Source organism: Bufo gargarizans, chromosome 7, assembly GCF_014858855.1.
Source record: "Bufo gargarizans isolate SCDJY-AF-19 chromosome 7, ASM1485885v1, whole genome shotgun sequence".
NCBI lineage: Eukaryota > Metazoa > Chordata > Amphibia > Anura > Bufonidae > Bufo > Bufo gargarizans.
The window spans coordinates 54,082,304-54,106,483 of NC_058086.1; the positions used below are offsets into that span (position 1 = coordinate 54,082,304).

Here is a 24,180-nt window from a genome sequence, read left to right on the forward strand (position 1 = left end):
GTTCCTCAAACGTAAGGGAATTAACGGCGGTACTAAGGTCTCTCCAAGCAGCAGAACTTCTCTTAAAAGGGAACCACGTTCAAGTTCTGTCAGACAATATAACTACAGTCTGCTATATAAGGCATCAAGGGGGAACTCAGAACCCAGGCCTTCAGGAGGTCGCAGAAAAAATCTTCCTTTGGGCACAGGAAAATATCCTATCTATCTCAGCCCTCCATATCAGAGGGAAGGACAATGCTACAGCAGACTACCTGAGCAGAAGAAGATTCCATCCGGGAGAATGGATGCTGAACAGGCAAGTCTTTCACCAGATCTGCAGGAAATGGGGGTACCCCCAGGTGGATCTCCTAGCCTCCAAAGAAAACGCCCAGGCGTCTCAGTTCTTTTCCCTAGATCCCAGCGGGGATCCTCTGGGGATAGATGCCATGTCAAAACCATGGGACATGGATTTAGCTTATGCCTTCCCGCCAATCCCGCTTATCCCGGCCACCTTGAGGAAGATCAGCGAGAGCTCGGGGAAGTTCATTTTCATAGGCCCAGCCTGGCCGAAGAGGAGCTGGTATCCCCTGTTAGACAGGCTAAAGGTAGAAGAACCAATATCACTCCCTCTGAAGCCGGACCTTCTCACTCAGGGGTCCCTTCTCCACCCGGATCTGGAAAAGTGGAATCTGAAAGCCTGGATCCTGAAAGGAGAATGCTGAGCAGGCAGGGCTTGTCACATGCTGTAATCTCCACTCTACAAAAAAGTAGGAAACCAGTGACAAATGCTATATATAGGAAGATCTGGAACAGATTTAATTCCTGGTTGGCTGATACACATCCGTCCAGATCAACTCCTTCCATCGCGCAGATTCTTGACTTCCTACAGAAGGGCTTTGACCTAGGGCTACGCCCTAGCACGATCAAGGTGCAGATATCAGCCTTATCATCCTTCCTGGACTACCCACTAGCAGAGCATCGTTGGATAAAGAGGTTCGTAAAGGCTATATCCAGACTAAAACCCACTCTGAGACAGACCGTTCCTCCTTGGGACTTGTCTATAGTTCTAGATACCCTCTGTAAGATGCCCTTTGAACCCTTGGACACCATTCCGTTAAAATTGCTCTCCTGGAAGACGGCCTTCTTGGTAGCCATCACTTCAGCACGCAGAATTGGTGAACTTCAGGCCTTATCCATGAAGGAACCTTTCTTAAGAGTCTGCCCGGATCGAATAATTCTTCAGTTAGACCCAGCATTCCTCCCTAAAGTCGTCTCTACATTCCATAGGGAACAAGAAATATTCTTACCTTCTTTTTACGCCTCTCCTAGAGATCCGGAAGAGGAGAAATTCCACTGCCTGGACGTCCGTCGGGCAGTCCTTGAATACCTTCGCCGAACAGAGCCTGATAGGAAGGACTCAAACCTCTTTGTACAATTTGGTAAAGCAGGAAGAGGGAAGAAGGTGACTAGAAGGACTCTGACACAGTGGATCAAGTCAACAATTATGGAAGCATATCGTCTTCAGGATAGTCCCTGTCCTATCTCTATCAGGGCACATTCTACTAGGGCAGTCGCAGCTTCCTGGGCGGAGAAGGCGAACGCCTCTATAGATCAGATTTGTCAGGCTGCCACCTGGACAAGTTATAACACCTTTTGTAGACATTACAGGTTGAACCTACCGTCCAATCGTCAGCTTTCCTTTGGGCGTAAGGTTCTACAGGCTGTGGTCCCTCCCTGATGGCTAAGTTGGTAACTCTCCCATGTGCTGTCATGGGGGACGTCCTGGAAATCGGTAGTTAGTCTTACCGGTAACGTTCTTTCCAGGAGTCCAACATGACAGCACTACTTATTCCCTCCCTAATATGTGATTCAGTGTGATGTTAACATTGCTTATCATATTAGTAATAAAATTGTGTTGCATCCATCCGGTGTAGTAATTTAGAAGACACTGGAGATTGGAGGGAAGGGGGGGGCTTTTAATCTGTTTCACTTCCTGTCCCAACAGTGATTGGATTGGACATCCTCCCATGTGCTGTCATGTTGGACTCCTGGAAAGAACGTTACCGGTAAGACTAACTACCGATTTTATGAGATAACCTTACCAGTAAATGGCTGCAGAGATTGTTAGGCTCTTATTAGGGAGTCCGCTGTCTTCATCCTCATGCATATGGCAGTGCTGTGTGATTGTATGGCAGCACATGGTGAGCCATATGGCACGTTATAATATGAAGACATTCTGCCCCAGAGACATATAATACATCTGTAACACGTACAGATAATCTGGACTTGTGGTGCTTTTTACACAGGACTATTATCGGGATTGAACGTTCCTACGAACGCTTGTTCCCAATAATCGGCCCATCTAAACGCGGTGCTAATCTGATGTGTAAATCAGTTTCTGGGCAGCAGATCCCTTTTTACACAACACATTCTGCTGATCAGAAACAATCTATATAAGGGCTCATGCACACGAATAGGGCTGCAGCCATCAACTAGTTTTGTAATCGAGTTTTCTATTGATTAATCCAATGATTAATCAAGTACTCTAATGACAAAAAAAAAATTAAAAGAATATTTATTTATTTTTTTTCAATAAAAGCTCCTCAGCCACCAGCTGCCCCCCCCTCCAAGTACCAGTGAAATAAAATACTTACCTCCTGTAGGGCCGCCGCTCCACAGCTCCTCCATGCTGCACTGTCGTCCTGATGTCAGACAGCGTCTGGTCATAGTGCGCACTTACGTGCACTATGACCAGACAACGTGTCAGATACAGTGCGGTGCAGGGCGGGCAACCACGGAGCGGTGAGTAATAGCAAGCACTTCACTCCTGCTCTGTGGTCACATGACACAAAGGAATCCTCTATGCTGAGTGAAGCGTCGCAGATTTTCTTTGTATCTAATTAGGCTATTCAATGGAGTAATCGTTTCAGCCATACACACAAACATATTTTTCTTCTGTTTGTTTTTTTTTTTTACAGGTCCGTATGCGGAACCATCCATTTCAATGGGGCTTGGAAATGACTCTGTGTGCATATGTCTGTTCCGCAAAAAAAAAAGGTCCATGTCCTAGCATTGTTACAAGGGATCCGCAAAATACATACGGTTGTGTGCTTAAGCCCTAAAGATGAGTAATTGCAGTAACAATTGCTTGTCCCCATACACCAGAGGTAATTGTTGCATGTAAATCCAACTTCCACCTCTTCTGAGGAGCAGGCAATTATGAGGAAGAAGCAGTTCCTTTCCAATAATTGCCTGCTCAGTCGGCAAATGCGCCATCAGAAAGCGTGTCCTGCTGAGCTCACGTGTTGTACTAGAACAGGGATCAGCAACCTCTGGCACTCAAGCTGTTCTGAAACTACAACTCCCAGAATCCTCCTTTCACCTATGGGAGATGCAAAAACTGCTGAGTAAGGGCTCATGCACACGAACGATTTTCTTTGTGTCCCTTCCGTTTTTTTCACTTCAATGGGCCTGCAAAAAAAAAAAAAAACTGAAGATACTCCGTGTGCATTCTGTTTCTGTATTTCCGTTCTGCAAAAAATAAATACATGTCCTATTACGGACAAGGATAGGACTGTTCTATTAGGGGCCAGCTGTTCCGTTCCACAAAATACGGAATGCACACGGATGTCATCCATTGTTTTTGCGGACTGCAAAATACATACGGTCGTGTGCATGCTGGGAGTTGTAGTTTCACAGCAGCTGGAGTGCCGAAGGTTGCTGATCCCTGTACTAGAAAATTGTACATGGACTTTGGTCCATATCTTTGAGTCAGATCTTCTACTGCTGGAGTGTGTCAGGGCAGAGTACCAAACCGACTGATAGCTACAGGCCCGTAGTGATAGGAAAACAGCTAGATGTAAGCCATTTATAGACACTTTATTTTTTTTAAAGGGGAAATCCACCAAAAATGATTGGACATGACAGAAAAATTCAAAAGTGGCTAAGAATATGAGCTTGGACCTTGACTGGTGTGTCCAAAGCTATGAAGCACCTAAAAGCATAAAGGGGAATTAGCAGTGCTGAAATGGGGGAATGGGATAGTAAATATAACTTTCCCCTGACTTTTTTTTAAAAACTGTATTCAACCCAAACAGCTGCTTAGTCACCTGCATCAATGGAAATCTCAGACACAACAAGGGCCAATTAAATCAGTGAAGATTTGTTGAACACTAGTGTTGTGCTTTTTCTTTTGACCCGATAATTTTTTTTAAATATTTATATAAAGCATTTGCTTTATATACCCGACACTAGGAAAGTTAAAAAAAAATATAAAAAAATCTTCAAGAATAGGTGTATATGCCATGTGCAGCCGAAGCTCTGACGGCTGACAATAGCTGCACAATTTTGAAGGTAATTCTTCAGTCTTACCTGCAAAATGTGTCCGTCAGAGGTAGAGAGGGCAGTTGGCTCTAAATGGCAGCCAAAGTGTGGAAATCAGCCTCCAATTTTTTTTGAGATTTCCTAAGGGTCCTTTTACACGGCCCAATTATTAGGAACGAACAGTGCTTATTACCATGTTGTTTATCACCCGACAGCTTGTTTGATGGGTTTTTGCCTCTTTTATGCTATACTACAAGTCATCGTTTGTCAGCAGCACATCATCGCCTTGTGTAAACGGGATGTGCTACTGACAATACGTTCTGACCGTCCGTCCCCATGCTCCTGATGATTGCCACATGTAAACAGGTGCTGATCAACGTGCTGCGTCCGCCCATGTAAAAGGATAACATGTACAGTCTGTCCAAATACAAAGAAAACAATTTTATTCCACTTTTAAATATTTTTAATAATCAGATCCACGATTTATTTACACTTGTAAGTTGCAGGGCTGAACGTAGAAGTTTTGGCAATGTCTGTATATGGTGTGTAACAAAAAGTCTGTGTATTGGTTCTTGACCCGATCACCAACCCCTGGACCAACAGGACATATAAGATGGTGTTAGCACTTCTTAAACTGATGCGTCACCTCGTAGACCCCCACAGATTCTTGTGCCTTTTCATCATAATCTGTCCAGTCCTGTGGGAGCACAAACGACTGACAGTCATTCAAATAATACACATTTTCTAATAATGATTTAAAGGGGTTGTCCGGGACTGGGGACATTGTTGTATTGGTACCAGAGTGACATACATATGTCACACATGCATGTCCTACCTGCACCACTTATTTCTGAAGCTCCGTTTTGATACTGCAAGTTATTGACCGGAAGTGACTATTTTTGTAAAATGAGTGACGTACCGGGTCCTCTTCTTCCGGCTTTGCAGGGAGCCCGGTGACGTCGGCGTCAGTCTAACTCATTATGCAGAGCGCACGGGGCGGTAACTAGGCTTGCAGACATTGCGTTAAGCCACGCCCCTCCGGTCCGGTGACGTCACCGGGCATGGATCTTTCTAATGCAGGCATCCTCAAACTGCGGCCCTCCAGCTGTTGCAAAACTACAACTCCCAGCATGCCCAAACAGCCTACAGGTATCGGCCTACAGCAGGGCATTGTGGGAGTTGTAGTTTTACAACAGCTGGAGGGCCGCAGTTTGAGGATGCCTGAAAATAGAGGCAGAATGAAGACAGAGCTAGGAGGAGTTTATCGGTGTAAATATGGGGGAGGAATATGTGCTGCTGGAGGCGGGATATGTATGAGGGGGCGGATCGATAGGGGGGAGTGGACGACGTGCGGCAGGAGAATATGTATGAGGGGGGCGGGTGCAGGGACGAGTTGAAAGACGGTAGAAACCAGGAGATGCTGCGCTGCGCTGGGACCCACAGTGCGGTGCGGCAGGAAGTCATCACAGAAATAAACATCCATGTCAAAAATCTGTGGGGATCCATAGGAGCCATGCAGCAGGTTAAAAAAATACCTAAAACATCGGGGGAATCTTGACTCTGCTAGTAATAGTGAGTAAACTATATTTGAAAAAAAAAATTTGATCCCGGACAACCCCTTTAAAGGGGTATTCCATTTGGGAGGTTTATGCCCCATCAATAGGATGGCTGCTCGTGCACAGATTAACCCCCTTTCACATGGGCGAGAATTCCACGCTGGTGCAATGCGTGAGGTGATCGCATTGCACCCGCACTGAATCCGGACCCATTCACTTCAATGGGGCTGTGTACATGAGCGGCAATTTTCACGCATCACTTGTGCGTTGTGTGAAAATCGCAGCATGTTCTGTATTGTGCATTTTTCATGCAACGCAGGCCCCATAGAAGTGAATAGGGCTGCGTGAAAATCGCAAGCAAGTGCAGATGCGGTGCAATTTTCACGCATGGTTGCTAGGAGACGATCGGGATAGAGACCCGATCTTTATTATTTTCCCTTTTAACATTGTTATTAGGAAAAATAATAGCATTCTTAATACAGAATGCATAGTAAAATGTCCATTGTGGGGTTAAAAATAATAAACAAATTTAACTCCCCTCATCTACTTGATCGCGTAGCGCAGGCATGCTCAACCTGCGGCCCTCCAGCTGTTGTAAAACTACAACTCCCACAATGCCCTGCTGTAGGCTGATAGCTATAGGCTGTTCAGGCATGCTGGGAGTTGTAGTTTTGCAACAGCTGGAGGGCCGCAGGTTGAGCATGCCTGCAGGCGGCTACGCGATCAAGTAGATGAGGGGAGTTAAATTTGTTTATTATTTTTAACCCCACAATGGACATTTTACTTAGCATTCTGTATTAAGAATGCTATTATTTTCCCTTATAACATGGTTATGTTATAAGGGAAAATAATAAAATCTACACAACACCGATCCCAAACCCGAACTTCTGTGAAGAAGTCTGGGTACCAAACATGACAATTTTCTCACGCATTAAAACGCTTTGCATTCGCGTGGAAAAATTGTGCATTTTCCCGCAATGCACCCGCATCTTGTCCGGCCCTCACATGCGACACCCGTGTGAAAGAGGCCTTACTCTTCATCCACTGCTGTGGAACTTCTGAAAATAGCCAAGCAAGCGCTGTTCCAATAGCAGTGAATGGAGAAGACATAAATTACTATTATTAATTCCATGGTACTGCATGTCCGCAAGAGCTTACAATGCCATAAATGTTACAGATGGGGAGGGATACCCCTTTAATGGTCTCATCTACATAACCCTTTCCATATCAGGGCATATGCCATAGAGGAAGGGGTTCCTGCTCGGGGTGCCCAGTGGTGCAATTCTGTTTCTCCTTATTTCCTATAACTCACAATGTGTTTGGTACATGTGCCGCAAAACACAAACCTTTTCTTGCAGGTTGATATCATTGAAAGGAGTCCCTGTTTCTGCCCCTTCTGCAGCAAATCCAGCCTGCAGGAAGATTATAAAAAGAAGCTGTCACTTACATCTGTTAAAAGGGGTTGTTCTTATCCACAGAATAACTAATTGCCGGACTGCTAGGATCCCCACTGATCACGACAACGGGGGTCCCGGGACATAGTGCACTGTAGCGCTATAGGCGCACCAGAGATGGGCTAGTACAATGCTCATGGAGAATGAATGCAGCAGCGGTGTGCATGCACCGATGGTCAATTCTATACGTCTGTGTGCGACCATCTGGCAGTGAATAGATAAGGACGTTGTGTAACTCTAGTTAGGTATATTGATTTTCAATCCCTGTGAGTGTTCCCTTTTACATAACAGACCGTAACCAGTTACATGAGACCTGCGCTGTGACTCATCTGTAATCTACTAAAGAGATTAGGACAAACCGGACTTAAAAAGTAAAAAAAAAACTGCAATCATCCCCTTTCTTCCGAGGGGAGATGGTAATTGCTGCCAGACACCTCTAGCTGCAGTTTACCTTCTCCTCATCAAAAACACATGAACGTCAGGCTGACCCAAGAGTGCATGTGTAAAGGGCCCTTCACACCGGCTGAGAATCTGCCAGATAATTGCCAATTAGTGTTGAGCGAACTTGTGTTTTAAGTTCGACGTCTAAAGTTCGGGTTATCAAAGTATCCCGTTATGGATTCTGCTACCACGGACCATAACGGAATTTAGAATCCATAACGGGATACTTCGATAACCCAAACCTGAACTTTAGACGCCGAACTTAAAACACAAGTTCGCTCAACACTATTGCTAATAAGTGTTCATAGGAACAATCGGCAATTATCTGACGGTGTAAAAGTGCTGTCAAACACACGATGAACGAGCGAAACGCCCTTTCATCGGATAATAGATCATTTGAGCAGACACAAAAATGATTGTTTGCCGGCAGCAGATCGTGCTGTGTAAGTAAACACGGTCGGCTGCCGGCAAACAAAGGGTCAGTATGGGGAAGAGCGATGACATTGGCGATCACTACTCCCCATACTGTGGAGGAGATCACTGCATGAAAAGGCAGCGCTCTCCTCAGCTGACGAGCAGACGATTGCCGTGAAGGATCGCTTCCCTCCTGAATCGTCCCGTCTACCTTAAAAGGGGTTGCGTCACTTCAGCAAATAGCATTTATCATGTAGAGAAAGTTAATACAAGTCACTTACTAATGTATTGTAATTGTCCATATTGCTTCCTGTGCTGGCTGGATTCATTTTTGTATCACATTATACACTGCTCGTTTCCATGGTTACGACCACCTTGCAATCCATCAGCGTCGCCTTACTTGCATACTATAAAAAGAAGCACCAGCCTATATGGGCTCCCACGGTCCGGATCACCAGAGAGGCCGGAACTTTTTCCTATATTGTGCAAGCACGACCACCACTGATAGATTGCAGGGTGGTCTGTAACCATGGAAACGAGCAGTGTATAATGTGATGGAAAAATGAATCCAGCCAGCAAAGGAGGCAATATGGACAATCACAATACATTAGTAAGTGGTTTGTATTAACTTTCTCTACATGATAAATGCCACTTGAGGAAAATGACAAAACCCATTTAAGGAGTCGTCAGGAGGGATACGGTACACTCAGGAGTATGGGCAACTTAACTGATAGTTACTCAAACTTGCCGTACACCAGTAATTCTCAACTTTTCACCATGGAAAATAAACTGTATCTTCCAGGGAACCCCCAATTAAGTTCCATAAACTGTGGATGAGCTGTGATACCAGACATTGTCCCAGGAAAGACTTCAGTTTTCATGTGGCCATAAATTGCAGTATGGCGATGCTACATCGCAATTTAATAAAAGCGAATGTTGTCTCATTGTGACCCGCTAGTTGCAGCAGACAAGCTGAATGTTTTAGTAACTTGTGTTGCAATTCGACCATATTCACTTTCATGATGTTGAGATTTTTGGTCGTTATTCCCATGTTAAAGACATTTCTGCTCTATTCCAGGGATCGGCAACCTTCAGCTGCTGTGAAACTACAACTCCCAGCATGCACTCGGCTGTTCTTGTAACTCCTATAAGTGAAAGAAGGATTGTGGGAGTTGTAGTTTAGAGCAGCTGCAGTGCGGGAGGTTGCTGATCCCTGTTCGATTGAGTTCTGGCGATTGTGATAATTAGGGACGAGCGAATCGACTTCGGATGCAACATCCGAAGTCTATTCGCATGAAAGTTCATTCCAATACTATATTCATTTCAATACTATATGGAGCAGGAGCTCCGTACAGAATTAGAATGTATTGGCTCTGATGAGCCGAAGTTATTGCTTCGCGAAGTCTTGCGAGACTTCGGGTAATAGTTTTTTACAGTACAAATTAATTTATAAAGTTATTTCCCAAACTTGGGTTCGGTTCCAATGTACCACTTGGAACTAAACCCAAGTTTGGGAAATGGTTTTTTACAGTACAAATTAATTTATGAAGTTATTGTGCAAAGTCTCGCGAGACTTTGTAAAGCAATAAACTTCGGCTCATCGGAGCCAATACATTCTAATACTGTACGGAGCTCCTGCTCCATACAGTATTGGAACGAACTTTTATGCGAATCGACTTCGGATGTTTCATCCGAAGTCGATTCGCTCATGCCTAGTGATAATATGTGCAGGCAGACAGAGGTGTAGGCACAAGGGACCTGTATAAACTCTACACATCCGAAACTTTATTATTAGGGAGTGTCGTGTGCCTTGGGTTCTGAATTTTTGCCAAATAATTATGAAGCTGCATCCATTTCTTACAAAATGTAAAACTTTGATAAAAGGTTCATAAAGTACTCCAGAAGTATAAAGTGCTGAAAATAGATAGGTACGGGAGTGTATTATGATTTTATTATGTTACAATTCAGGTTTTATTTTTCTTTGTCAAACGTTTAAAATCTGCCATTGCAGCAAAAGGGTTATTGCAAGTGTCCACGTTTTAACACCATAACATTTTTAGTCGGTGAGGGTTCTGCTTTTCTGACACAAAGCTCCAAATCCCTTGCATAGATATAGATTTAGAACATAACACTGTTGGCTGTCTGCAGGCATCACCAGGGGGCGCTAAGGAGCCTGCGGTATCCTGTATTGCTTAGGTCAGGCATGTCCAAACTGCGGCCCTCCAGCTGTTGCAAAACTACAACTCCCAGCATGCCCTAATAGCTGTAAGCTATCCAGGCATGCTGGGAGTTGTAGTTTTGGAACAGCTGGAGGGCAGCAGTTTGGACATGCCTGGCTTAGGTGTACAGTATAGAATTCTGCAGAAAGCTCCCTCTAGTGGTGACTGCAGGCAGCCAGAATGTCATGTTTATAGTCTCTGACTATGCAGAGGATCTGGAGCTCAGCTGACCATCACCACGTGTTGTAAAGTCTGCGAAAAGCTGCCATACATGCTGCATTCATTAGCTTGACTTTTACAATGGGCCAAATAGTTTAACAGAAATTATGTGATCCATTTGAATGATAAATAAGAGATGGAAGAACCAATGTCACCACCAACAAACGTATCACAGTTTACCTGAGGTTGAAAATCGACTGGCTCCAGCCCCCGACACTCAAATTCCACTATAGTTTTAAAGCGTTCACTGTCTTCCGCCTAAATATGATAAAGGGCAGAACGGAAATATTACAGGAGAGGTGAAACTGAGAGCACTCAGGTAAAGTATGAATGAAGTCCTATAGAATTAACACTTGTTAAGCCTCATTCACACGTCAGTGGACCGGTCACTGATTTCCTAAAAGTCATTGTGAGCCAAAACCAGGATCGGAGCCTCCACAGACATGAGAAATAAGGGAAAGATCTGCACCTGACCTGTGTTTAGAGCTGCACCTGGTAATTGGCTCAAAATTACTGATGAAAAACACTGACGTGTGAATGCGGCATTACATACAGGTAGTGATCTTTGCCTTCCTAACCAGTTGGCTTAAAGGGGTTGGCTGGGTTACAGATATCGATGACCTATCCTTAGGATGTCTCATGCTGTCAGCCATTTACCCCTCCCTCGCTAATTCCTTTTCTGTTTGAAATATGTTTTGAATCTGTCCAGGACGGATCAACTCCACTGAAGCATCATATTACACGTCAATGCAAAACTATGAAGAGGGGAGGGGGGAGGAGTAAGCAGGAGCTGAATGAGATGGGACTGTGGGAGAGACACAAAGAGACTAGGGATGAAGCATCCGAAGTCGATTTGCATAAAACTTTGTTCTAATACTGTACGGAGCAGGAGCTCCGTACAGTATTAGAATGTATTGGCGCCGATGAGCCGAAGTTATTACTTCACAAAGTCTCGCAATAACTTCATAAATTAATTTGTACTGTAAAAAAACATTTCCCGAACCCGGGTTCAGTTCCAAGGTACCACTTGGGACCAAACCAGAAGTTATTGTGCGAAGTCTCGCGACACTTTACGAAGCAATAACTTTGTCTCATCAGAGCAAATAAATTCATTTTTTTTATAAAATCATTTTTATTGATTTTCTTGGTTTTATACATAAAAAAAAAAAAAGACAGTGGTACATTGTCATTTGTAAAGATAAATATATACCCAGTTGGGTACAGCAATTGTCAAAGACAGAACTTATACAATAAGCCAACCCAAAAATTCTGATAAGTTTGGATTATTTCAGAGTGGAGTAAGGGCATGACATCCCGAAAGTTTTGTGATGTCTTTCAATTTCTGCCAAACTTTGCAGATGAGATGTATACTTGGGATATTGTCTAGGGGACGTATTACTGAGCCAATATCCAGGTGGCCTCCCTCCCATCAAATAAGACACCAACTCGCCCACCGGACCCAGGCTGTCCAGTTGACCCCAAGTTTTACACTGTTGGGCTTGTGCCGCTAGAAAGTACAACCATGGGTTAGGAATCGCTAAGCCCCCCCATCGTTCTTATCTCTTTGTAGAGTTTCTAAACGGATTCTCAGAGATTTTTTGTTCCATATCAGGGATTTAAACCGTGAATTTTATAAAAATGCCGCATAGGTATCCACACAGGACTATTATGCAGTATGTAGAGGAACTGTGGCATCAGCACCATCTTAACTAAGTTAGCTCGTCCTATGACTGAGAGCAGCAGTTTAGACCAACTGGCTACTTTCTTAGAGCTTCTGTCCAGTAATGGAAACAAGTTCATATTAATAGAATCTTGCGGTCTAGACGATACCTGCACCCCTAAATATTTAAAGGTTGTATCTATTTGTAAGGGGGCTATCTTCTCTTTGAGAGATTCAGTGACAGGGTCTAAAGGTAGCATCACTGATTTTCTCCCAATTTATGTTTAAGCCAAAATAAGTACCATAAACCGTAATTAGTTTCATCACATGTGGCAGTGATTGTTTTACATTACCTAAGAATAGCAACATTTTTTTCCTTTATACTTACATATGTTAGACCCATAACTTTGGGATCCATACATATCATCGGGGCCAAGGGTTCTATAGCCAGCGAAAAGAGCATGGGTGACAAGGGACAACCCTGTCTTGTGCCCCTCCGCAAGGCGAATGCATCAGATAGCAACCCGTTTGTTCGTATACAGGCCCTTGGTTGGCCATACAACAATTGTATCCAATAAATAAATTTAGGGCCAAAACCCATCACCCCCCACAGGAACTTCCACTCAACGCTGTCAAACGCCTTTGCAGCGTCGAGTGAATGAATGGCGTGACCCCCATCTCACTTCTAGACATCTGCAGATTGAGATATAGTCTCCTGATATTAATAGCTTGGAAGACATCTGCAATTGTGGGTTCCGTTATTTCTTGTGCTGGTACTGCACTATTGGCTCCCTCAGCAGCCGCCATATTTATTGTGGCCTCTTCATCTGCCACCTGGCCCCCTGTACTTTCTGGACTGTTATTGCAGTTGGTAAGAGGGGGATGCACCAAAAGTCCAGTGTCTCCCCTCTGTGATTTCTCAAGGACACTTGGGGCATCTGCAGGAGCCACTCTAGCAAACTACTCCAGTCGCGCTGCCACCTCCGCTGCCCTTATCCCTGCTACAGCGCCATCTTGCCTCACCCGCACTGCAGGTCCGCTCTCCCTCCCCTCCTTCTTACTCTGGCGAGTCATACTGCTCGTTCCTGGCTGCTCCGGTCTCCCGTACTCAATATCGTCGTTCAGGGGACTTGTTCTGTACGATGTTGTGTGGATGCAGGAGGATTTGCAGGATTCTCATCCGGGAGCACGAGTATCAGCGTCCCCCCTACATGCCGCGCCAATACATTCTAATAGTGTACTGAGCAGGAGCTCCATAAAGTATTAGAACCAAGTTTTATGCGAATCGACTTCGGATGTTTCATCCAAAGTCGATTTGCTCATCCCTAAAAGAGACGACTGAAGCTACATAGAAAGTTCAGTAAGAGAAGATTAGGAAGACGGTTCTCCTTTACTTTCTGTGTGCAGTGGATGCAGCTAGCCTCCACTCACCATGCCTGGGAGAACTGCACACCAGACATTCGGCATGCACAGAGGAAAACTACTAAGAAATGCCAGATGCAAGTGATATATTGGCCAGAAATAGTGTTATTCCTCATGCAAATGCACTGTACTATTGATTAATGCAAAGTTTGTTGAAAGGTTAGGTATGTTTAAAGTCACTTACATTGTACGGCTGCATCGAGGGACCCAAAATATCTATGCAAGAAAAACAAGAAAGAGAAATGGTCAGATTATTACAGTCTGTCTATTATCATGTACCAGAAGGTGGTCTCCTATTCAGGTATCTCATCCATTAGCACAGCTACAAAGAATACCTCCCACTCGGGGGGACCTGGAACATCCATGCATTACACATCCAGCATATTGTTTTTAATAGGAACCGTGTAATGCTTCATTTATCCTGTGGTAGTGCTGTAGGGAAACTGAAAACTTGCCGCCAGATTCCTTTTCCGATTAAGAGCTCATGCACCTGGCTGTAGCCGTTTTTGCAGTCCGGCCGGCCGTGTGTGTTCTGCATTTTGCAAAGTGGAACGTCCTGCCCTCTATAGAACAGTTCTATCCTTGTCCGTAAAATGCAAGGCCACGGAAAGGACATAAGGATGCAGGCAGCACGTTGTGTGCCTTCTGCATTCAGATCGGATGTGGACTAAAACAACGGTCGTGTGCATGAGCCCTAAGGCTGATTGCTGGGGAAGATCCTTCTAAGCAAGAAGCTCAATCTAAGGGCTCGTTTCAGTGTTTTGTGGCCCATTTTTTCCTGATCCGTTTTTCCATTTTTTTTTTCAGTAGCGTTTCCGTTTGGCATATACAGTATACAGTAATTACATAGAAAAAATTGGGCTAGGCATAGCGTTTTCAATAGATGGTTCCGCAAAAACGGAATGGATACGGAAGACATACATTTGGTATGTGTTCCGTTCTTTTTTTGCGGATCCATTGACTTGAATGGAGCCACGGAACATGCTTTGCGGGCAATAATAGGACATGTTCTATCTTTCAATGGAACGGAAAAACGAAAATAAGGAGACAGAATGCATACGGAGTACATTCCGTTTTTCTTGCGGAACCATTGAAATGGTACCATATACGGAACGCACAAAAAATGGCCCGTATACAGAACGCAAAAACGTTTGTGTGAACGAGGCCTAAGGCAGTTCACCCCTTTAATGTGACTCACCTATGGAGTTTTCCCGAGAGCACAGCTTACACTTCTGTACCATACTGGCGCTGCCTCTCCCACCCTTCAGGGGGACACTGTCCTAGGAGTGAATGCATGAAAGATCAAACTAATGAAAGTGAATGACCCGATCCATAACAGACCGTGACATTTATAGAACATCTTCATCCACACCTGAACATTTATATCGAAACCATTAGTTAAAATGCAAATTTGCCCTCAATCGAACACTGATATACAGAATCATTATACCAATACAGATATATTCTCACTCACCACCAACGTGATATACTGCCACTTGTCCGATACTTCTCCACAGTTTCCACATTTCAACTAGAAGCGGGAAAAGAAGGAAAAAGTGTTATAAAATCAATGTCATTGCTATTTGAGGGGGTTTTCTAGGTCCTCAGAATAGGACATCAATATCAGATTGGTGACGTTCAGGCTCCCGGCAGGGGTGCTCCAGTGAGCGTTGTGGCCTCCTCACAGCATGTCAAGCACAGTGCCATATATCGTATAGTGGCTGTGCTTGGTACTGCAGTCAAAGCTTATTCACTTGAGTGGAACTTAGGCCGAAAGCACGCGGCCGAGAGCGGTCCGTTGTATGCCGGGCTGGATTCCTGTTCAGAGCAGGAGCACATGGCGTCATTGGTTGCTATGATGCCGTGCTCTTCATGACGCCGCCGCTGTACAGTAATACACTCGTATAGATCATACGAGTGTATTACTGTAGTGCAGCGGCGGCATGAAGTGCACGGCGTCATAGCAACCAATGACGCCATGCGCTCCTGCTCTGAACAGGAATCCAGCCCGGCATACCACGGACCACTCTCGGCTGCGGAACACGGCCGTGTGCATTCGGCCTTAGGCCTCATGCACACGACAGTTTATTTTCACAGTCCGCAAAAACGGGGTCCGTAGGTCCGTGATCCGTGACCGTTTTTTCGTCCGTGGGTCTTCCTTGATTTTTGGAGGATCCACGGACATGAAAAAAAAGTCGTTTTGGTGTCCGCCTGGCCGTGCGGAGCCAAACGGATCTGTCCTGAATTACAATGCAAGTCAATGGGGACGGATCCGTTTGATGTTGACACAATATGGTGCCATTTCAAACGGATCCGTCCCCATTGACTTTCGATGTAAAGTCTGGAGTTCTTTTATACCATCGGATTGGAGTTTTCTCCAATCCGATGGTATATTTTAACTTGAAGCGTCCCCATCACCATGGGAACGCCTCTATGTTAGAATATACTGTCGGATATGAGCTACATCGTGAAACTCAGATCCGACAGTATATTCTAGCACAGAGGCGTTCCCATGGTGATGGGGACGCTTCAGGTTAGAATATACTACAAACTGTGTACATGACTGCCCCCTGCTGCCTGGCAGCACCCGATCTCTTACAGGGGGCCGTGATCAGCACAATTAACTCCTCAGGTGCCGCACCTGAAGGGGTTCAGTGTACTATCATATCCCCCGGTAAGAGATCCGGGCTGCCAGGCAGCAGGGGGCAGACCCCCCCCCTCCCCAGTTTGAATATCATTGGTGGCCAGTGCGGCCCCCCCCCCTCCCTCCCTCTATTGTAATAATAGCTTGGTGGCCAGTGTGCGCCCCCCATCGGGCCCCCCCCCTTCTTCCCTCTATTGTAATAAATCGTTGGTGGCACAGTGTGCGACCCCCATCGCCCCCTTCCCCCTCCCTCCCTCTATTGTAATAAATCGTGGGTGGCACAGTGTGCACCCCCCATGGCCCCCCCCCCCTCCCTCTATTATAATAAATCGTTGGTGGCACAGTGTGCGCCCCCCATCGGCCCCCCTCCCTCTATAGTAGTAACAACATTGGTGGCCAGCTGTCGGATCTGTGACTGGCCGGGAGCTCCTCCTACTGGTAAGTGACAGTTCATTTAGCAATGCGCCGCACAGACCTGTCACTTACCAGTAGGTGGAGCTCCCGGCCGGACACGAACATCGCAGCAGCAAGCAGGTAACTATGAATCTTCTACTATTGTACTATTGCTAAGTAACCATGGCAACCAGGACTGTAGTAGCGTCCTGGTTGCCATGGTTACCGATCGGAGCCCCAGCGATTAAACTGGGACTCCGATCGGAACTACGCTGCCACCAATGATCGGGGGGGGGGGGGGGGGGGGGGGGGGGGAGATGGGAGGCCGCACACTGGCCACCAAAGTTGTTACTGCTATAGAGGGAGGGGGGCCGATGGGGGGCGCACACTGTGCCACCAACGATTTATTACAATAGAGGGAGGAAGGGGGGGCCCGATGGGGGGCGCACACTGTGCCACCAACGATTTATTACAATAGAGGGAGGAAGGGGGGGGGCCCGATGGGGGGCGCACACTGGCCACCAAGCTATTATTACAATAGAGGGAGGGAGGGGGGGGCCGCACTGGCCACCAATGATATTCAAACTGGGGAGGGGGGGGGGTCTGCCCCCTGCTGCCTGGCAGCCCTGATCTCTTACAGGGGGATATGATAGTACAATTAACCCCTTCAGGTGCCGCACCTGAAGGGGTTAATTGTGCTGATCACGGCCCCCTGTAAGAGATCGGGTGCTGCCAGGCAGCAGGGGGCAGTCTTGTACACAGTTTGTAGTGTATTCTAACTAGAAGCGTCCCCATCACCATGGGAACGCCTCTGTGTTAGAATATACTGTCGGATATGAGTTTTCATGAAGTGAAAACTTAGATCTGAAAAAGCTTTTATGCAGACGGATCTTCGGATCCGTCTGTATGAAAGCAACCTACGGCCACGGATCACGGACACGGATGCCAATCTTGTGTGCATCCGTGTTCTTTCACGGACCCATTGACTTGAATGGGTCCGTGAACCGTTGTACGTCAAAAAAATAGGACAGGTCATATTTTTTTGACGGACAGGATACACGGATCACGGCCTCGGCTGCAAAACGGTGCATTTTCCGACTTTTCCACTGACCCATTGAAAGTCAATGGGTCCGCGAAAAAAAACGGAAAACGGCACAACGGCCACGGATGCACACAACGGTCGTGTGCATGAGGCCTTAGGCTGAGGTTCACATCAGCATTCAGCCTTTCCGTTCTCCTACTCCGTTATAGGAGCAGGAAAACGGAAAGGACGGATTCGGCACATAACCGAGCCGAACGGAGCCTAGACTATAATGGGGTCCGTTAGGTTTACGCTTAGAAGATGATTTTGGAGCGGAGACAAAAGTAGTGCATGCAGGATTTTTATCTCCGCTTCCTCTGGGCGGAAACCTAACAGACTCCATTATAGTCTATGGCTCCGTTCGGCTCAGTTATGTGCCCAATCCGTCCTTTCCGTTTTTCTGCTCCTATAACGGAGTAGGAGAACGGAAAGGTTGAACGCTGATGTGAACTCAGCCTTATCTGCACAGACCATGGGGGTCATTTATTAAAACCAGCATTTTAGACGCCAGAGTTCTGAAAAGGCGCTGGCCTCTAAATAACTTCTACGGATCCACCGCCACTTCTAAATGTAAGACCACTTCCTAGCTAGATCCGTATCCCACGACGCACTCAAAAACACTGCTTGCAACGCTTTTGTGTGCGTCATGGGTACGGAACGGTATGCATTCTGGAGCACGCCGTTATGATCTGTTCAGTTTTGTCCACGTTGACAATGAATGGGGACAAAACTGAAGCGTTTTCCTTCCTCAGTTCCCATGATGGATCTCAATAGCGGAAAGGGAAAGTGCAGGTGTGAAAGTAGCCTTAGGCCTCTTTTACATGGACGATACAGATTGTGTCAGGGTGCGTTCAGTGAAACTCGCACCATTTCGAAAGCAAGTTTAGTCAGTTTTGTCTGCATTTGCGTTCAGCGTTTCAGTTTTTTCCATGAGGGTGCAGTTTTGATGCGTTTTTCATGCGTGTAAAGAAAAAAAAACTGATGATTTACAAACAACATCTCCTAGCAACCATCAGTGAAAAACGTATTGCATCCGGATGCAATGCGTTTTTCACTAATGCTCCATTCACTTCTATGGGGCCAGGGCTGCGTGAAAAATGCAGAATATAGAACATGCTGCGATTTTCACGCAACGCAGAACTGATGGATGAAAAATGGGTCAAGATTGAAATGAATGAATGGGTCAGGATTCAGTGCTATGCGTTCAATTCACGCATCGCACCTGTACGGAAAACTTGCTCATGTGAAAGGGGCCTTACATAGACACTCCCCTATCACTGTCCCGCCCGTCTACATAATAGATTAATCCACAGTACAGCTACATAGTAGTACCTAAATATCACTTCCTATAGAAATCTACAGCCACCTGTATCCAAGCATGGTCCACACCCCGCTACCCCGAAAGCAAAATGTCCTCTCACCTTCAGGAACCAGCGGAAATCATCACCCAGCGGCCGCAGCCTCGTGATATTTTCTAGATTGGCCTTCAGCTGTAACGCAAACTTCTACAAGAAAACAAGAGAAAACAGTGAACATTAACGCTGGGTTCACACCTGAGCGTTCTGAAAGGAGCGCTCTGTATGCGCGATTGCACCGGCGTTTGCAATCGCAAAGAGACAAGCAAACGCCCATTGTCGCGCGTTCCCGAAAGTCTATGCACGGGAACGCGCGACAAGACGCCCCAAAGAAGCTTATGTACTTCTTGGGGCGTCGGGCGTTTTACAGCGCGATCGTACGCGCTGTAAAACGCCCAGGTGAGAACCATTCCCATAGGGAATCATTGGTTTCTCCTTGTTGAGCGTTTTACAGCGCGTAGGAACGCGCTGTAAAACGCTCAGGTGTGAACCCAGCCTTAGGCCTCTTTCACACGGGCGTCGCGTGAGGGCCGGACAAGATGCAGGTGCGTTGCGGGAAAATGCACGATTTTCCAGCGCAAAGTGTTTTAATGCGTTTTGCGTGAGAAAAATTGGCATGTTTGGTACCCAGACCCGAACCCTCTTCACAGAAGTTCGGGTTTGGGTTAGGTGTTGATGGACCATGTGATGAGCGCAGTGACGTCATCAAAAGGTCCTTTAGCCAGGTCCTGAAGAAAGTAGAAAGAAGAGGAGATTCGCTACGCGACCAAGTGGATGAGGTGAGTTATATTTGTTTATTATTTTTAACCCCTCAATGGACATTTTACTTAGCATTCTGTATTAAGAATGCTATTATTTTCCCTTATAACAATGTTATAAGGGAAAATAATAAAGATCGGGTCCCGATCATCTCCTAGCAATCATGCATGAAAATCGCACCGCATCCGCTTGCGATTTTCACGCAGCCCCATTCACTTCTATGGGGCCTGCGTTGATTGAAGAAACGCACAATATAGAGCATGATTTTCACACAACGCACAAGTGATGCGTGAAAATCACCGCTCATGTGCACAGCCCCATAGAAATGAATGGGTCTGGATTCAGTGCGGGTGCAATGCGTTCACCGCATTGCACCCGCGCGGAATTCTCGCCCGTGTGAAAGAGGCCTTACAGTTCAGCTCCAGTGTGCATCCATGCTGGGCCAAATTCATCAAATGTCACATGTTTTTCATTACATTCGGTGCATCTTTAAACTTCACACCTTTGTCTAAAAATGCTATTCCAGCCTTTTTTACCTAAACTCCCCCTGCCCTTCCTTGGTGGGGCGAGATTGCGACTTTGGAGTGCAACTAATTAACATAAAAAATCATGCTCACTTTTGAAACCGAGGATGAGAGGTGTAAAAAAAAAATGCTAAAATATTTCCAAAAAGTTGCAAAGCCATAGGGTACAACAACATGGTGTGGTTGTCCGACGCGGCAGTGATACATTCGAGCACCGCGAGGCGGAAAGGGCTGCAGAGGACGCAGCATTGAAGGCACCACATGGCCATTAATAATACAGACCACAGAAGAGTGCATTATCCTCTGGATAGGTCATCAGTAGGGTTGAGCGAACGTCTGTTTTCAAGGTCGACGTACAAAGTTCGGGTTATTTAAGAATTACGTTATGGATTCCGCTACCACGGACCATAAAACTTATGGTCTGTGGTAGCGGAATCCATAACGGAATTCTTAAATAACCTGACCCTTGTACGTCGAACTTGAAAACAGAAGTTCGCTTATCCCTAATCATCAGTATCTGATCAGTGGGGGTCTGACACATGGGACCCCCACCAATCAGTTGTTTGAGGAGACAGCGGCGCCCGCAGTAGTGCCGTGAACTTCTTTCAGTTTAGCCTAGTGGGCACATACTTTTTATGTGTAAAAATGCAACAAAAAAAAAACAACAACATTAAAACCTATTTGGCCAAAAATGCTACAAATACGCCTAAAAAAACATGCTTTTTGTTGTTTTTGGATGTGTTTTTTTCAGTAAAAAAATAAACACCATGACATAAACTGCGTGGCAGCTCCCTAAGGTTACCCGCACACAGGGGCAGGTTTAAAATGGAAAACACAGATTTCCATGCGGATTTGTGTTCGCTTCCACACCAAGGACTGCATGTGTCGTTTTTAGTTCACAGATCTTTGCACGGCTGGTAAATTTTCGCACAGAAGAAAAAAAGCAAAGTGTACGTGCGATTTGTCTAATTTCATTAACTTTGCTGGTACTGTATTACACTGCGGTTTTTCCATGCAAAACAGGGGCAGTGGATGTCGCAGGAGGGGAATCCACCAAGATGGCCGGACATCTGCCTGCTGAAGAAATGGACAGAACACATGGAGGTGAAATTTAGGGATGAGCGAATCAACTTCGGATGAAACATCCGAAGTCAATTCGCATAAAACTTCGTTCCAATACTGTACGGAGCTCCTAGAATGTATTGGCTCCGATGAGCCGAAGTTATTGCTTCGCTTAGTCTCGCAAGACTTCGGGTAAAAACTTTATAAATTTCTACTGTAAAAAAACATTTCCCGAACTCGGGTTCGGTTCCAAGGTAGCAAATGGAACTTTGCAAAGCAATAACTTCAGCTCATCGGAGCCAATACATTGTAATACTGTACTGAGCTCCTGTTCCATACAGTATTAGAACAAAGTTTTATGCGAATCGACTTCGGATGTTTCATCCGAAGTCGATTCGCTCATCCCTAGTGAAATTGGTTTGCAATGGGGTGAAAAAAAATCTCGACGCATTCCCTTTAAGGAGGTGCATGGCGCTCGGACTCACAGAGCTTTTCCAGTGCTGCAAACTGACGTGACCGAATACAGTTCTGTGATACGCAAAGTATCGGTACGCAGGACACCGCGCCATCCATGACATTTGCATTCTCATTTACGACCGGATTATTTATTTAAGCGCTGTGACCAAATGATCCCCAACCTGTGACCATCAGCTGTAGCAAAACTACAACTCCCAGCATGCCCTAGTTTTGCAGCAGATGGCGGAGATCAATGTGCCAAGAGGAACATTTTTTTGGGTAAATATATGACAACGAATAGGCTATGCGGTGTGCAGCCTCTCCTACTGCATATGCCATGACCTGTATTACTACATGACCCTGCCGCTCTGGTATGTACCGTGCACGCATATTTAACCCTCTGCCTTCCTGCAGACCGCTGCTTCAGAGCCTTATTGCGTTACAAAAAAATGGACATCCGATTGTATGGCGGCTGGAACTTAATCGAGAACTTACCACCATGACGTCAGCGGTTGCTTGCTTTACGGCACAGAACGAATTCTACACAGTGTACACACGTCGTAAAGAGCTGAAGGAAAAGCACCGTCACGTGACCGTTAGGCACAGAGCTGGCACAACATCGCCATCTGCTGCTAGTAACTTGATATTGCCCAGGAGTTGACGCGTAAAACCCCAGGATATAACCAGGACTGGATTGCATGAGGGGATCTAGAATGGTGTGACAGAATTATCATAAATATACTGGGCGAGATTTATCAAAACTGGTGTAAAGTAGAAATGGCTTAGGTGCCCATAGCAACCAATCAGATTCTACCTTTCATTTCTCAAGCGAGCTCTGAAAAATGAAGGAGGATTCTGATTGGCTGCTATGGGCAACTAAGTCAGGTCTACTTTACACCAGTTTACCTATGTACCAATGTATCTAACAGGTCACCAACAGAAACCACAGATTTCCTGCTTCCGGACTACTACATGGGAGTAACATGTCATTAGTCACATTTTTGCATAGATGTAGCAGAGTGGATTTGGTACAGTATACCATACACAGAGGGGTAAACCCCACTCCACTACCTCAGGTGAAGGTCCGAGCTGTGAACATACACCTAAAGCTTCTTCGTGTGCACTCTATGGCCGTATTACAGACCCGCAATACACGGGCACGGTTCCGTGTGCATTCCACGATCACGGATGCGGGCCCATTCTCTTCAATGGGTCCGCAAATCCGGAGATGCGGAACGAAGGCACTACGGAGTGCTTTCGTGGGGTTTCGTCCCGTACTTCCTTTCCGCAAAAAGATAGAACATGTCCTATCTTTTTGCGGAAAGGCCGGATAGCGGACCCATTCAAGTGAATGGATGCCGCAATCCGCTGCGACTGCCCCACGGTGGGTGTTCGTGCATTGTGGCCCGCAATTTGCTGGCCACAGCATGGCGACAGGACCTAAGGGCTCATGCACATGAACGTATTTTCTTTCCGTGTCTGTTCCGTTTTTTTGCGGACTCTATGCGGAAACATTCACTTCAACGGGTCCGCAAAAAACCGTAAGGCTACATGCACACGACCGTATGTGTTTTGCGGTCCGCAAAAAAAAAAACGATTGACATCTGTATGCCATCCGTTTGTTTTTTTGCAGATCCATTGTAATAATGCCTAAGGCTACTTTCACATTCGCGTTTGGTGCGGATCCGTCTTGAACACCACTGAAAGTCAATGGAGGACGGATCCGTTTACTATTGTGCCATATTGTGTCAGTGAAAATGGATCCGTTCCAATTGACTTACATTGTGTGTCAGGACTCCGTTTCGTCAGATGGATACCAAAAAGCGGAACGGAGGCAAACCGATGCATTCTGAGCAGATCCTTTTCCATTCAGAATGCATTAGGGCAAAACTGATCGGTTTTGGACCGCGTGTGAGAGCCCTGAACGGATCTCACAAACAGAAAGCCAAAACGCCAGTGTGAAAGTAGCCTTAAACAAACAAGAATAGGACATGTTCTTTTTTTTTTTTTTTCGGGCTATGGAACGGACATACTGATGCGGATAGCACACTGTGTGCTGTCCACATTTTTTGCGGACCCTTTGAAATTAATGGGTCCGCATCCTATCCGCAAAAAAAACAGAAAGGACACGGAAACAAACAACATTCATGTGCATGTAGCCTTAGGCCTCATGCACACGACCGTATTTGGTTTCCGTATCCGTTCCATTTTTTTGTGGA

At 45.8% G+C, this 24,180-nt stretch overlaps 1 protein-coding gene across 1 annotated transcript; it reads right to left on the reverse strand.

Annotated features, from left to right (window-relative positions):
• Positions 1-4,742: 4,742 nt before the first annotated feature.
• CZIB (CXXC motif containing zinc binding protein) lies at positions 4,743-22,531 on the reverse strand. The gene is made up of 8 exons (XM_044301559.1): positions 22,457-22,531; positions 19,227-19,310; positions 15,162-15,218; positions 14,886-14,967; positions 13,872-13,903; positions 10,786-10,863; positions 7,205-7,270; positions 4,743-4,999 (listed from the first exon to the last, which is right to left on the reverse strand). Exons 1-8 carry the CDS (start codon positions 22,460-22,462, stop codon positions 4,922-4,924), a joined length of 483 nt encoding a protein of 160 aa, XP_044157494.1. The 5' UTR covers positions 22,463-22,531; the 3' UTR covers positions 4,743-4,921.
• Between the last annotated feature and the right edge of the window lie 1,649 nt (positions 22,532-24,180).